This window comes from Aspergillus uvarum (assembly GCF_003184745.1).
Source record: "Aspergillus uvarum CBS 121591 unplaced genomic scaffold BO82scaffold_3, whole genome shotgun sequence".
Classification (NCBI taxonomy): domain Eukaryota; kingdom Fungi; phylum Ascomycota; class Eurotiomycetes; order Eurotiales; family Aspergillaceae; genus Aspergillus; species Aspergillus uvarum.
In genome coordinates, this window is record NW_020291300.1 from 213553 (window position 1) to 226582 (window position 13030).

Here is a 13030-nt window from a genome sequence, read left to right on the forward strand (position 1 = left end):
AGCATCGCAACTGTTTTGATATTTGCAATGAAGCCAACACAAAGATCAATAAAAACCCTCGGGATTAAACATGAACATACTTGCTAATGCGCTCATCCTTTTCATGAGCTTGGGATTGAAAGCCCACAGTTTACATGATCGGCCCATGGTCTATGGATTTGATAACGTGAGCCCGAGGTTCTACCGTACCATAATTGTCCAAGGGTCTCAGGGTTCTAACCAGCCATCTAGATTGAGCCATCAGCCAATCTCACATGGACTCCATGTTTTGATGCCTTTGGTTGTTCAAGACTGGAAGTTCCAGTGGATTATGCGAACAGAAGTCTTGGTACAACGTCGATTGCCTTCATCAAGCTGGCTGGCAAAAATGCGACCGTCAAGTCTCCGAGCATTGTACTCATCCCTGGTACGACTCATTTAGTCAATCATAGCAACATTGTCTTACTTTATTGGACATGACTGACACATCGCCAGGCGGCCCGGGTGGTTCTGGTGTTGACCTCCTCCTCACATACCAGACTATCGTCGGACAAATGTTTGGAGAGCAATACAACTTCGTCTCCTTTGACCCTCGCGGCGTGAACAACAGTGGCTTGCATTTAGACTGTTTCTCAAAGGACACAGAAGCCAGATCGACTTTCTATCGACTACACAGAACAGGCGCTACTAATATTTCGTCGACATCGCTTGAGGAACAGTACTATTCAAGCTCTATCTATGGAGACTGGTGCAACAATGCCATGGAGAACAAGTCGCCCCATTCGTACTATGTGACCACGCCCGCCGTTGCACATGATTTGCTTACCTTTACCGAAGCTGAGGCCCAAATGGCCGATCAATCACCGTCAGCCGCCAAATTGTGGTGTTATAGCCTCAGTTACGGCACGGTCATCGGGAGCACTTTCGCTTCTATGTTTCCTGACCGCGTTGGAAGGATGGTCCTGGACGGTGTTCTAAACGCAGAGCAATACTACAACAACTATTGGACAGACAATGTCGATCAAATGGACGAGGCCATGGAAACATTCTCGACCTTCTGCCATTCTGCAGGGCCTGCAAAGTGCTCATTTTGGGGTCCCACGCCGGCCAACATCACGGAAAGAATGGATGGCATCATCCGTCAACTTCAGAACCATCCAGTCCCGCTGAGCCGCGTTGGCAATCCAGACTTGCTGCCAACAATGGTCACTTATCCAGACCTAAAGACTCTTTTTCTCAACACAATTTACACCCCGCTCGCAAGCTTTCCCAGCATGGCGGACATCCTACACCAAGCCGAGCAGGGGAACTTTTCTGCTCTTGCGGGCTTGTATGACCAGTCAAATTCGATAACGGATGCCCGTCTTGCCATTACATGCACCGATTCGTATCGGAAAAACAAGCTTACTACCATTGAAGAGTTCGGGACTTGGGCGGAGTACACGATATCCAAGAGCAAGTACATCGGCGATATCTACCCAATCTATCTGGAAGGTATCTTATGCCGATCATTCCGACCGCAGTTGCCTGATAGCATGGTAGTTCAAGGTATGCAACGCTCTTTTGCTCTCTCTCTCTCTCTCTATCTTGCCTTTATAGTATTCTATAGAATTCACCTTCGACCCAATGGGTGGCCATCTGCACTGAAATCCAAGTCTAACCAGGTTGTGATGTAGGTGATATCAGCGCAATAAAGACGCCTACGTCCTTCCCGATCCTCTTTGCGAGTAACACCATCGACCCTATCACGCCGCTAATCTCGTACGTCCCGGTCAAATCGCTTCCCATTGGCCGCCATTGGCTATCCATGGTACCAACTGACATTATCTCGTCGTAGGGCGCGCAAAATGTCCTCTCGGTTTGCCGGATCGGTACTTCTCATGCAAGAAGCTATTGGTGTAAGTTGTTCGTCCATTCTGAATTCCTACACCCATCTCGAGCAAGAGTCCAGGCTTACTCGCGAGATGTTTTCATTGGCTTTAGCATACGGTCATCGACCAGGGGGCGTCAGACTGTTACTTTGAGAAGATTCAGGCATACTTCCAAGGCATCGTTCCAGTGTCGAACACTACCTGCCCGCGGCAGTATACTCCTTTCATAGATTCCTCGCCTTTCTAGCGGTTGTCAAAGCAGTGGCGGGGGGAGAGGGGACGTTCGGTTAATATCGGGAAATGATTGATCAGTGCCACCTAAGTCAGGGAATGCCCAAGTATGTCTCCTAGTGTTCCTTTACTTCTACGCCTGGGTCAGAAATGCGACGAGTATGGAATTTTCCCCACTTATAAAATCCTTAGGAAAAGACTCGGGCGAGTCCGCGATAGGCTACTAGGTTAGTAGCTATGGTCATTCGTACTATTCAAGAAACAACTGTCGAGCGCAATCATATCCTCTGCAAGCCTTCTACTGGGGACTGACCATGACCAGTTTGGTATCTAAGAAATTTATTGTCAACCACTACTCCTCTACTAGTAGACCTTTCATCAAAAAGGCTAACTTTCTTAATCTACTTTTTGCAAAACTCATCTACTCATATAGTATTTACACAACCGACAGATGGAGACGGCATTGATTGCTGAGGCTTAGGAGTCACAGGTAACTACCAATTTGATGACTACTACGTATCGCAAGAGCACCATGTAAGGTGAAATATCCGTGGCCTGACATTCATTCATTTATTCATTCATCCTCCTGGACAAAGCTGCGAATGAACTCCAACCAAGGGGTCGGTGGACCCTGGAGGACCCGCTTCCGCAGCCTCATCAAACCAGACTAATTCCTCCGCCCCCAAACTAAATATTCCTGCAGGGCGCAAAAGCTTGAATTTCAACGACAATATGACGATAGTGACCTCTCACCCGAGTTTTCTTCCTAATCCGGTGAAGCCCAGGATGATTGTTGAAGTGATGATCGGCGCAAGCACGGTCGAAGCTTGAATCATACCCGATAAGAGGGATAGGACTGAAGAAATGAGTAGAACTCTGCACTGCAGGCGCTCTATAAAAAGCTTGCTCATTCCCAGCTCATCAGCTTCTTGATCATCCATCCAACCCATCCTCCAAGAACGCAAACCCGAGTTCTCTTTCTCACTCGGCCTCTGATATCTTTCCCAGAACTCATCCACCACACCCCAACCCACGAAAACCAACCCAAAACCAAAACCCAGCAACCATGCTCCCGCAAACCCTCCTCCTCAGCACGCTCGGCCTCCTGGCGACCAGCGCCCTAGCCATCGAGTTCAGCGTCATCATCTCCACCGCCGGCGACGACTGCGACCACAGCTTCGGCTCCTCGGACTACCACTACCTGGAGGTGGACGGGTCGCAGACGATGGAGGTGCTGACGACGGCGCAGTGCCTGGCCGTGGGCGAGGACGAGTACGACGTCGACATCGGCTGGTCCAACCTTAGCGGCCAGGACTATGTGCCGCCCATCTACGCTTGCCCGGACAGCAGCTGTTCCAGCGGCTGCGCCCTGCTGTGGGCCGCCACCAAGTCCAGCAGCACCCAGTGGACCAGCTCGTGCGAGCACGCGTACAACGCCCCGTATCTACTGGTGGATGGGATGCAGAACCAGTGATTTGTCTCGGTCTTTCGTCAGGGTTAAGTTCGTTTGGACTTTGGGAGTGGATGGAATTGTGAGTGGTTTGGAGAGGATGCTGGGTGAGATGTTGGCAAGGGACAAGCGTTATGTGGCAAGATCTGCTGCGTGCGTCAATCGAAGGATTCTTATTTCAGTCTGCTTCTGCGTCTATCTACTGTGGTTGATAAATAAATGGTACACAGGTCTGTGTGGGAAACAGGAGATACTTAGTACTTCCAAGGGAAGCAATGCATTTGTCGAGATTCTTAAAACTATCAATTGTACTCGAGGACGATGGAAGGCTATTGCGGCTATTTGGCAAGGAGAGCTTCTTCTGTTGTGTCCTCACCGCAGCGGTTGCCGCTTGATAAGGGGGGCGCTGCCAAACTTATGAATGAAAAGTACTATTTATCCCAGCATAAGCAATTCTAACGCTTACCGATTTACAACCTCCCCGCTTGCCCGCGCCAGGGTACTTTGTTATTACAAAATCCGGAACACATTTCTTCTTGGGAATCTTCGAGACTTTGACCATGTGATATTTTTATCGTTTTCAGCAGCGCATTTGCGGAACAAAAATATATTTACTACCTCTGCGTGTGAATCTACCAGGACATCTCTTATTCACTCAGTGGCTGTGATAGTCTTCCGTGGTAGATTGTGATTACAAATCGGATACGAACCCATCCTACACTCGCAGTTGATGTTACTTCCGGATTCATTACCCGTCCTAGATGGCTTTCCAGACCGTTCCAATTTCATATTGCGAATGTGAGTCGAATGGGCAAATCGTGCCCGCGCGGGGGTTGCCCCGCTGTTTGCGGCGCAGATGCTGCCGTATAGTGATTCGCATATTGCCGTATTGAGTGCCTCATTTTGCGAGGATATTTGGAACATTATCCTGGGGAGAGAGGAGTGACGAGCCATGGGCCATGTTGCGATTACAATTAATTCGGGAAAAACGTTGAAGCATGGGAGGTCTATTCTATTAGTGCATTAGGATCCCCCACTCCAAGCTCAAGATACTCCTTCCAAGCCCTTCGCCAATCGTCCGCACGACTCTCGTCGAAGAAGAACCGTCGGAGGACCCCCTCAATTTGGTCAACAGATCGATAGTAGGAGCCACCACTCTGTGAGGACGGCGGGACCAACATCACCATCCCCAACACCTCCATCTTGACCAGCCAGGGCAGACGCGACGTTCTTGCTGGTGTTGCAATGATCGTAATAATCCAGATCCCAAGTTCCCGAAACCAGTGCTCATCGAATAAAGATGAGAGCGAACGGAGGAGGCGCGCGCGCTGCTCGGCCTGTCGGAAGATGACAGCGCACGGATGGGAGCCCAGCGCGCTGAGATCGTCGGCGAGCGAGACCAGAGCGATGTCAATGCACTTTTCCAGGCTGTTGCTGGGGGTGAAGGTTAGACAGCGCCAGGTCTCGCGGGTGGTGGCGTCTGTGCCCATCCCGCTGTAGAACCAGAACGAGAAGTCCGAAAGGAGGTCGACCAGGGCGGGAGTCAATCTGCCCGATCGAGCGAGATCTTGGAAGCCGGGCGGTAGGAGGTCCTCCACGCCAGCGAGATCTGTGGCGGGGCCTGGGCTCAGAAGCTGCAGAGGGGGTCTACTGGACGATGATGTTGACAGTGGAGCCACTTCCTGCGAGAAGCCGAGGTTCATTTTCAGATGAAACTCTACCATGATCCTGTTGACGAGGACCACCTTGCCCAAGGGAGAATGCTTTGGCAACATACCGGGAGCGACACTGGGCCCTGGAAGTGTGAGCTGCAACGCATTGTTGCTGGATTCACGAACGCGCATGATATTTTGTAGTCCTTTTAGGTGGACGGCGCGAGACTCGTGGAAGCCCAGCCACTCATCGACGGAGATCATCGTGCAGAGACTGTGCAGCAGCACGTCGTCCACTCGCTGAGCAGATAGTCGTTGGCGCACGGCCCTTAGTAAATGCTGCCGATGCCACAGGATGGCCTGGTGAACTCCCCTACTGCCGTCGATTCGGTACATGATACACAGGCTGAAGGCTGCCTGGCTATGAAAAACCTCCTCGTGGTCGAAGGTCCATGCGAGGAGATCCCTCGCATAGCTGTCTGTTTCTGACTTCCCCAGGCCCACCACTTTCGCATCGTACGGGAGGAGGACATCGTACACTGCAGCAGGGGTATCCGAACGGGGCTATGTCAGTGCGTGCTTAAAGCGAGATTTGCGATCAAAGACGAACAAATACGGGTCGCGTAAGCTTTACTCACAGTGGGCAAGAGCCTGCAGTGCCAGCGGTCCGCGAGAGTTAGGGCCTGAACCCTCGATGGGGTAGAACCTCCCTGCAGCAAAAGCACGCGCCGGAGGCTGGCCGGCGCCAGGGTCCTCGGACTTCCCGCATGCTGATCCCTGTTCGTCTGCCTGACGTGCAGGGGGAGGTTCCCCCGTGGGGTCACTAAAATTAGGGAACCAATGGAGGGCTTGAGTGAAGTTCTCTATCTTTTCGATTGCAGGGCCAGTCGTAGCCGTCTTGTGGGACCGTGAGCACCGCTTAACGCTGGAATTTGCGGCCGCTACTGCGGCCACGTATGTGTTTATCTTCCGGCGGTTGTGCTTGGCTTGTGTGGAGGAGCGCGGATTGTAAGGGATGAACATGGCCGGGGATGGGGGAAACTTTTACATAATCGATAGTGAGATGGAGTTCTGAATTCAATCATATGAGATTCGGTGGGACCACAATGACACGGGTCAGCTATCTTCACCTCATTGTTCCCCAGGGCCATGGTCCACCAGGAGGCCGCATTGGAAATACGCGGGGCGCGTGAGCAAAAAGACGCAAGAAATTCTCGGCTTGCAAAGATGGCGCCAAACCGCATTTGGCAATCCACGACTCGTCGACGATCTACACAGTAGCCGAGGCAGTAAGCTGAAGCTATTCCCAGCACCCCCTACAACTCAACATTAACACCCCCAGTAGTCCCCTCCTTCGACTGCACCAGTCCAACCGTACACGACCCGCTCGGAATATCCAAAATAAAATCCCCACTCCTCGAATGCTGGCCCCGAATGCCCACATGAAATAACTGCCCCGCATCCCCGGACTTCAGCATGCACTTGTAGTTCTCATCCGCCTGTCGCAGGAGGTAGTGCGCCCCGCCATCGGCACTGTACTTCGCGCGCACCGCCCAGAAATCCGTATCCGTGTTTCCAAACCCCGTGGTGAAGTACACCGGCACTACCGGCGAGAAACCCTGGGGAGGGATCGAGATCGTCCACGCGCTCCGCCTCTCGCCCGTCCCTTCGTGCGTATGCGCGAGTTGAGACCATTCGAACGTCTGGTCGAACTCGTTTTTGATCTTTAACGTCGTCAGTGAGTGGGATCTACCACACCAAGCACACGGAGGGGAGAGCAGAGCAGCGGGGTATTCCTACCCGTGCGAACGCGTAGGTATTGAACTCATCCTCGTCGTCGTTGTTGTGGATCTGCGTGTTCATGCCGTCCTATTTCTCTTCCGTCAAACACCGATGCCATGTCAAAAACTGTTAGGGCATACATACACTGTTCATCGGCATATGGAACGTTGATCCCTCGATGGTCCACGTGTACACTTGCCCGCTGTCGGACTCCTGCAGGTTGCAGGTGCTGTCGCGGTCGATGTAGAAGGTCTCACCGTCTTCGAAGGTGATATCCAGGTTCCAGGTGTCGCTGCCAGTGAATATACCTGAGACGGTCAGCATTTCTAGGGTGCCTTTTTTTTTTTTTTGGAGAAACGGTGGTTCGCTACCACTTCAACTTACCTGTCGCATATTTGATCCAGACGGCGGGGAGGGTCTGGCCGCTCGGCACGTTATCCCAGGCCTGGACGTTCAGCTCCTGCTTGCTGATGTGGGCGAATCGGATGTGCTTTAGGGGTACTGGAAGCGAGTTTTTGATCGCGATCTGAGTGTAGTAGGTCGTGCTTGTTACGTTGACATAGTCGGTGGGGTGGGGGTGTGCGGCGGAGAGGGAGCCTGCTGTTGCCGTACTTAGCAACGGGCTTGTAGTCGCAGAAGAGGGAGGATCCGACATACCAGTCACAGAAACTAGTAGAAGAGGTAAAAGAAGCATGATCCTCGAAATAGAAGCAAAGCTGTCCAACAAATGATGATTGCGGCCCATACTGCCGTACGTTAGCGGTAAAAAGGTAGCTATGTTTGCCGGACATGTACTGCAGGATGTTTTCGAGACATCGGATGGCAGTTGCCTGCAACCACCTCCTTTATACCTCTTTTCAGCTCCTAAGTATATCCTGCGATGCTCATCAGCTGAGCGGGTCTTGCTCTATTGTGAGGGGGAGGAAATCCTCTCGGCTCGGATTGCCGCTTTCTCTGGACCTCCAGGGCTCTGTCACCTCAGCTGAACGTTCAGCTCGCCCTGGCGGGCGCTTACAATGACAGTGCTATTGGATTACTCATAGTGAAACTATCTTGGATTTATACTCAGCCTCGGACCTATCGAGATCTAGTTGTCGAGGGGCCAGTTTGATCCAAACTACTAGATTTCGAACACGGTCTCTTCTCTGCGGCTGTGCCGGGTCATCTGCAATAACACTTCTAGCCCACAAGGCGACAAACCCATAAACCAGGGTACATAGAATTGAGAAAGGAGATCGGAGGACGCTCAAGACGTGTAGGTGCGCGGTAAGTAGTGTAAGCGCTGGCCATATGCAGCCACGCTTGTTCAATTGTTTTAAGGCAGCCTCATCGTGTTTGACACTTCGGTTGCGATGATATCCAGTAGGGCGCGTTTAGACCATACTGACGATATCCAGACCCTGGGATCTGGAATCACAATTATGCGATTCGAGTTTCGTGATTGTACCAGAGGCACTAGGCAAATAACGAGAGCGAAAATATTTTGCAAATTAGCTTAGAAAAACTTTCAAATCAATCCTTTTTCAAACATGTCGGTAATAAGATTTTTGTTTATGGGAGAAGAGAAAACATAAACTAAAAGCTTGTCAAGTTGCGGGCTGGCTGTGGTGCTAGGAATAGCTGTTCAGGTTTGCAGGTTTGTGATATTAATTCTTTTGATTCTTAACTAGCTACTAGAATCGGGCTATCCCCAAGATTATAGACAAGACGTAGCTCGAAGAGCTACAACAGGATTAGAAGTACATCGGAGCATAGATGAGATATCATGTACAGAGCGGTTCAGACCAGTAGTAGAGTCAAAGAAGCTGGACCCAAAGGAATGAGACAGAACCTCATTATCTGTGACGTATAGCCCGGCCGCGATTGCCCCCCCAAGACAATCAACTAATCGTAACATTGGTATCCCCTATAGCCGCCAACGTCAGCCTATATCCCACAACTGCACAATCATAGGGAAAACTTACTTGGCACCCTCCCACCCCACACACTTCCAACAATCGAAGAAGTGCGTCGGATCATACCTGGCTTTCACCCCGAGCAGAGCCGGATAATTCACTCCGAAAAAGGTGTCCTCCCATTCGGGCTCCAGATACGACCCCTCGTTCAAGTAGCACCCACCCCGCGGCGTCAGATCCTTCAGCGGCTGCACGGTATCCAGCCACCGTTCCTGCAGCGCGGTCTGGTTCGCCAAAGAGCGCACGTCAAACCACCCCCCCGTCATCAGCACATGCCACAGCGCCGAGCGCCACGCGGGATGCACGCTGGTCGTGTTCCCGTTCTGCACGTTCACGGGCGTGGTCATGATGACCTGCGTCAGGGCGTACTCCTCAGAGATCAGGGTATTACTCCGACGGACCCCGTCGAGCACCGCGGTCACCAGATCGGTGACGTTCCCCGGCGACGCAAAGAGATCGCGGGGAATCAGCCGGCTGGCCACGGCTTCGTAGATGCCCCCCGGCGTGAGCTCTGTGGCGATCGCCTCGGTCAGGGTGAGAAAATCGGTGTACTTCGCGTACGTCGTGTAGTTGCTCTCGGAGACCTGGATCAGCTCGGGATGGGCCCGCACGGCGGCCACGAAATCCCGCGTCACCGCCGGCAGCGCCGTCTCGTTGTTGGAGGGCAACACCAGGTACAGCTCGACCTGGCTGGGCCAGTAGTATGCGTGGCCCGAGACGTTCTGCGCGGACCAGAGGGGCTGCGCCGTGGCGTGCTGCGTGAGCATATACTCCAGCGCGCGGTACTTCGGGTCCTCCCCCGTCGTCGTGTTCGTGTTGAAGCTGGCCTTCAAGGAGTAGACATTGATCTTCACGGCGGGGTAGAGCTGGAACTTGTAGCTGGTCAGAATGGCGAACGTGCCGCCGCCGCCGCCGCGCATCGCCCAGAAGAGATCCGGGTCGGAGCAGGCGTTAATCGTGCGGAGGTGGCCGTCGGCGGTGACGACCTCGAACTCGACCGCGTTGTCGACCATCAGCCCGCGCGACGGCCCGAACACCCCGTGGCCGCCGCCTTGCCCGAACCCGCCCGCCAACCCGACGGAGCCCTCATTGCCGCCCGTCACGTCCATCCCGAGCCCCTGGAAGTACGCGTACACGTCGGACGCCTGCGCGCCTGCGCCGATCTCCCCGATATGCTCGTAATTGGAGGCAGTGGCGGAACAGTTCGCGGCAGTGAAGTTGCCGTGGTAGGTCATGTTCTTCAGGTGGTGCGTCCAGATGGCCAGGGTGTCCGGGCGCGTCGACCGCCCGAAGTAGTCGTGGCCAGTGTTCTTGATGCTGACGCGTAGGCGGTGCTTGCGCGCGAACCGCACCGCTGTGGCCACCTGCTGCGCCGAGTGGGCGTCGACATACAGCGCTGACAGGCGGCCCAATCGACACTCGTCCGACTGCACGCTGTATCCGTCGAGCGGGTTCAGCGCGCAGCTCTGCAGCCCGCACGTCTCCCAGTTGAGGCCCGTAGCCGCCCCGTAGACCTCGGTGCGGGGCTGGTTAAGGAGGTAGGTCTTCTCCGCGAGCGCACAGGCGGCCGGATTGTAGGAGAGCGAACTGTAGAAGCAGCTGGCGGCGAAGGGGACAGTGCGGTGGAGGTTCCCCGACAGGCTTTTGTTGAACTGCGTCCATTCCTCGTTGGATGGCCAGCAGGACTGTCCCGCGTGACAGTTGTACTCCACCACGGAGCTGGTGTTGTGGACGGTGGTTGTCGCGGCTGCGCGGGGCAGGAGGTCCAGCGCCCAGAAGGCGGACGTGGCCTGGACTACCAAAAGAAATGGTACTTGGACCATGCTGTACTGCACAGGGAGGTAGGCCGGGATGTGTGCAGGGCCCTAGGCTTGGAGGAAGAAGATTCAAGTTCTGGGCTGCTTAGGTACATTACTTGAGGGGATATTTATATCCCGATAGTGGGCTGTGGTCAGAAAGGACATAATGGGCAGGGCATGATGGAAGGATTCAATCAGTCAGTAACCGAGCTGAGATCGACAAAAGCCCCCAGCTCAGCCTCGTCTGTTGTGGATCATGGATATCGCAGTAGTTACTTAGTAGTTAGGCGACGACAAGCCTGTGTCGATCACTAACACAGCGTGATTGCCTGATTGGTCGAACATCTGGATTTCCTGTTTGGGTTAGGGTGAGATGGAAAACGCCCCGCCCGCGGCGGGATGAATTGATGCCTGAGGCTACAGCTGTATCACGTTGATTATAAAATAGCAATGAAAACACGCATGACTCTTGTAATGTCTTTCTTTGAATTCAGTTGATCGCAAGATCTGATAGCAATTAAAGAATTGACCCCACAAAAAAAAAAAAAAAAAAAAAAAAAAAAAAAAAAACAAACACCCCTACTCTAGGAGATCGATCTGCGGTAGTGATCATCTCCTTCCAGGAGACTACTTAGGTAGCAGATGCGTTACCCAGCATTGCGAACTAGATACTATTCACCGGAGCGCCGGCGGGCACTGGCACTTTGGATACATGCCAGGCATCCCCCACCCGAAAGCCCTGTGGGAAAGGATCGGTGGGGTCGAGGACCACCTGCTGGAAGCTGGTGATCCAGGCACTGCCCTTAACACGAGGCAGGATGGCATCGTACTCGCCCACCTTGACGGTGCCCGTGATGGAGCCGACATACTCGGTTCCGATGATACTCGTGTGCACAAACGGCTCGCCCACGGCCAGCTGCTGTCTCGCATGCAACTGCGCCATGCGCGCACACGTCCCGGTTCCGCACGGGCTGCGGTCCAAGCGACCCGGCGAGACCACCACCGCGTTCTGGGCCTTCTTGCCGCCATCCGCCCCATCGCCCGCCACCAGGGCAGTCGTGAAGATAAAGTTGGTCACCCCGTGAATGCCGGGGTTGTCCGGGTGGACCGGGTGGACGGCGGCCTGGACGGCCCGCTTGATGCGCTCCCCGTATTCCACAATGCGCTGGCCCTCGTCCGGATCCATGGTGAGGTCGGTCTGGGCCATGTCCACGATGGCGTACATCATGCCTCCGTATGCCACGTCGCAGAGGATTGTGCCCAGGCCCGGCACGTCCACCGCTAGATCGAGGTGGAACACGAAGGCGGGAACATTGTCGAAGGCCACGCTCTTGCACTTCCCGGCCTCGCACTCCGCCGTGACCGCGACCAGGCCGGCGGCCGTGTCCAGCCGGAGCACGGTGGTCGGCTCCTGCATCTTCACCATGCCCGTCTCCAGCAGCGCTGTGGCCGTGCAGATGGTGTTCGAGCCGGACATGTAGGCGTATTCCTGGCTCTCCATGATCAGGAACCCAGCATCGGCGCGCGGGTCGCACGCGGGAAGGACCAGGTTCACGTTCCGCGACGGGCGGCCGCGGGGCTCGTTGAGCAGCAGCTGGCGTAGCTCGTCGGCTTGGGTCCGGAAATAGGTCATCTTGTCGAACATGGTTTGACCGGGCACGTCGAGAACCCCGCCCACGATCACATCGCCGATTTCCCCCGCCGAGTGGACGCTGACGATGTGCACGGCGCGGTTGGAATGCACCATGATGATGAGGGGTGGATTGGTGGGTGTAAGACAACAGTTGATCTTCCTGAATTGATGGGCGGATCCGTGATATTTGAATAAGGCTGCGGTGTGTCTCATTTTATACCAAGTTCTCAGCCATGGTGCCTCTTACCTTCTAACCTTGTCTTTTAATCTTGACACAAGGGGCAGGTGGTCTGGATAGACTGCGCACATGTGGCCTCGGGTCACAGGGTTGTTCCAATTTAGGTATACAATCCCGCGGAACTTCAACTGTCTGGCGAAAAGCAGGCAATCAACGTCACGCAGCTCGGTCATCTGCAACATCAGAAAAAGCGTGCATGTCCGCACTCCCAAGGATAGATATTGGGGATACGGAAGGCAGTTCCGGTTCGGGAAGATGGCTCCGGGTCTGGCGCCGTCCAAGGACTTGGCGTGCCCTAGGTATCCACGGCGTAGAGGAGATCAATGCCGTTGCCGCGAGTCGTTATCAACGCACTTTCAGCGGCTGAAAGGGGCTGAAAAGGGCCGAAAAGACAGGAGGAAGGAAATTTCGGATCAAGGTCTCGGTTCCGCGATAGGTTG

At 54.0% G+C, this 13030-nt stretch overlaps 6 protein-coding genes across 6 annotated transcripts; 2 read left to right on the forward strand and 4 right to left on the reverse strand.

Moving 5' to 3' along the window:
* Positions 1-70: 70 nt before the first annotated feature.
* On the forward strand, positions 71-2097 carry BO82DRAFT_272941 (alpha/beta-hydrolase; the record flags this gene model as incomplete). The annotated part of the gene is made up of 6 exons (XM_025631036.1): positions 71-185; positions 245-406; positions 475-1473; positions 1656-1740; positions 1817-1877; positions 1963-2097. 6 exons carry the CDS (start codon positions 71-73, stop codon positions 2095-2097), a joined length of 1557 nt encoding a protein of 518 aa, XP_025496637.1.
* A 938-nt stretch (positions 2098-3035) lies between these two features.
* BO82DRAFT_350151 (uncharacterized protein) lies at positions 3036-3726 on the forward strand. The gene has a single exon (XM_025634070.1). The coding sequence runs from the start codon at positions 3148-3150 to the stop codon at positions 3553-3555; it is 408 nt and encodes a 135-aa protein (XP_025496638.1). The 5' UTR covers positions 3036-3147; the 3' UTR covers positions 3556-3726.
* Positions 3727-4538: 812 nt separating this feature from the next.
* On the reverse strand, positions 4539-6206 carry BO82DRAFT_428371 (uncharacterized protein; the record flags this gene model as incomplete). The annotated part of the gene is made up of 2 exons (XM_025640438.1): positions 4539-5722; positions 5822-6206. 2 exons carry the CDS (start codon positions 6204-6206, stop codon positions 4539-4541), a joined length of 1569 nt encoding a protein of 522 aa, XP_025496639.1.
* A 146-nt stretch (positions 6207-6352) lies between these two features.
* Positions 6353-7775, reverse strand: BO82DRAFT_87015 (uncharacterized protein). Its single transcript, XM_025641612.1, has 5 exons — positions 7623-7775; positions 7350-7562; positions 7110-7273; positions 6984-7052; positions 6353-6907 (listed from the first exon to the last, which is right to left on the reverse strand). Exons 1-5 carry the CDS (start codon positions 7708-7710, stop codon positions 6500-6502), a joined length of 942 nt encoding a protein of 313 aa, XP_025496640.1. The 5' UTR covers positions 7711-7775; the 3' UTR covers positions 6353-6499.
* An 863-nt stretch (positions 7776-8638) lies between these two features.
* Positions 8639-10743, reverse strand: BO82DRAFT_325528 (isoamyl alcohol oxidase; the record flags this gene model as incomplete). Its single annotated transcript, XM_025632877.1, has 2 exons — positions 8639-8871; positions 8930-10743. 2 exons carry the CDS (start codon positions 10741-10743, stop codon positions 8850-8852), a joined length of 1836 nt encoding a protein of 611 aa, XP_025496641.1. The 3' UTR covers positions 8639-8849.
* A 555-nt stretch (positions 10744-11298) lies between these two features.
* BO82DRAFT_300280 (proline racemase family protein) lies at positions 11299-12527 on the reverse strand. The gene has a single exon (XM_025632051.1). It carries the CDS (start codon positions 12464-12466, stop codon positions 11384-11386), a length of 1083 nt encoding a protein of 360 aa, XP_025496642.1. The 5' UTR covers positions 12467-12527; the 3' UTR covers positions 11299-11383.
* Positions 12528-13030: the final 503 nt, after the last annotated feature.

What these genes read in the sequence shown, in the direction of transcription:
- BO82DRAFT_350151 (XM_025634070.1), top strand. Translation starts at nt 3,148, where the DNA reads ATGCTCCCGCAAACCCTCCTCCTCAGCACGCTCGGCCTCCTGGCGACC.
- BO82DRAFT_87015 (XM_025641612.1), bottom strand. Translation starts at nt 7,710, where the DNA reads ATGGGCCGCAATCATCATTTGTTGGACAGCTTTGCTTCTATTTCGAGG. An exon ending in TCTACTAGTTTCTGTGACTG is followed by an intron (nt 7,563 to 7,622) that starts GTATGTCGGATC and finishes CGGCAACAGCAG; the next exon opens with GCTCCCTCTCCGCCGCACAC. An exon ending in CTGGATCAAATATGCGACAG is followed by an intron (nt 7,274 to 7,349) that starts GTAAGTTGAAGT and finishes TGACCGTCTCAG; the next exon opens with GTATATTCACTGGCAGCGAC.
- BO82DRAFT_300280 (XM_025632051.1), bottom strand. Translation starts at nt 12,466, where the DNA reads ATGGTGCATTCCAACCGCGCCGTGCACATCGTCAGCGTCCACTCGGCG.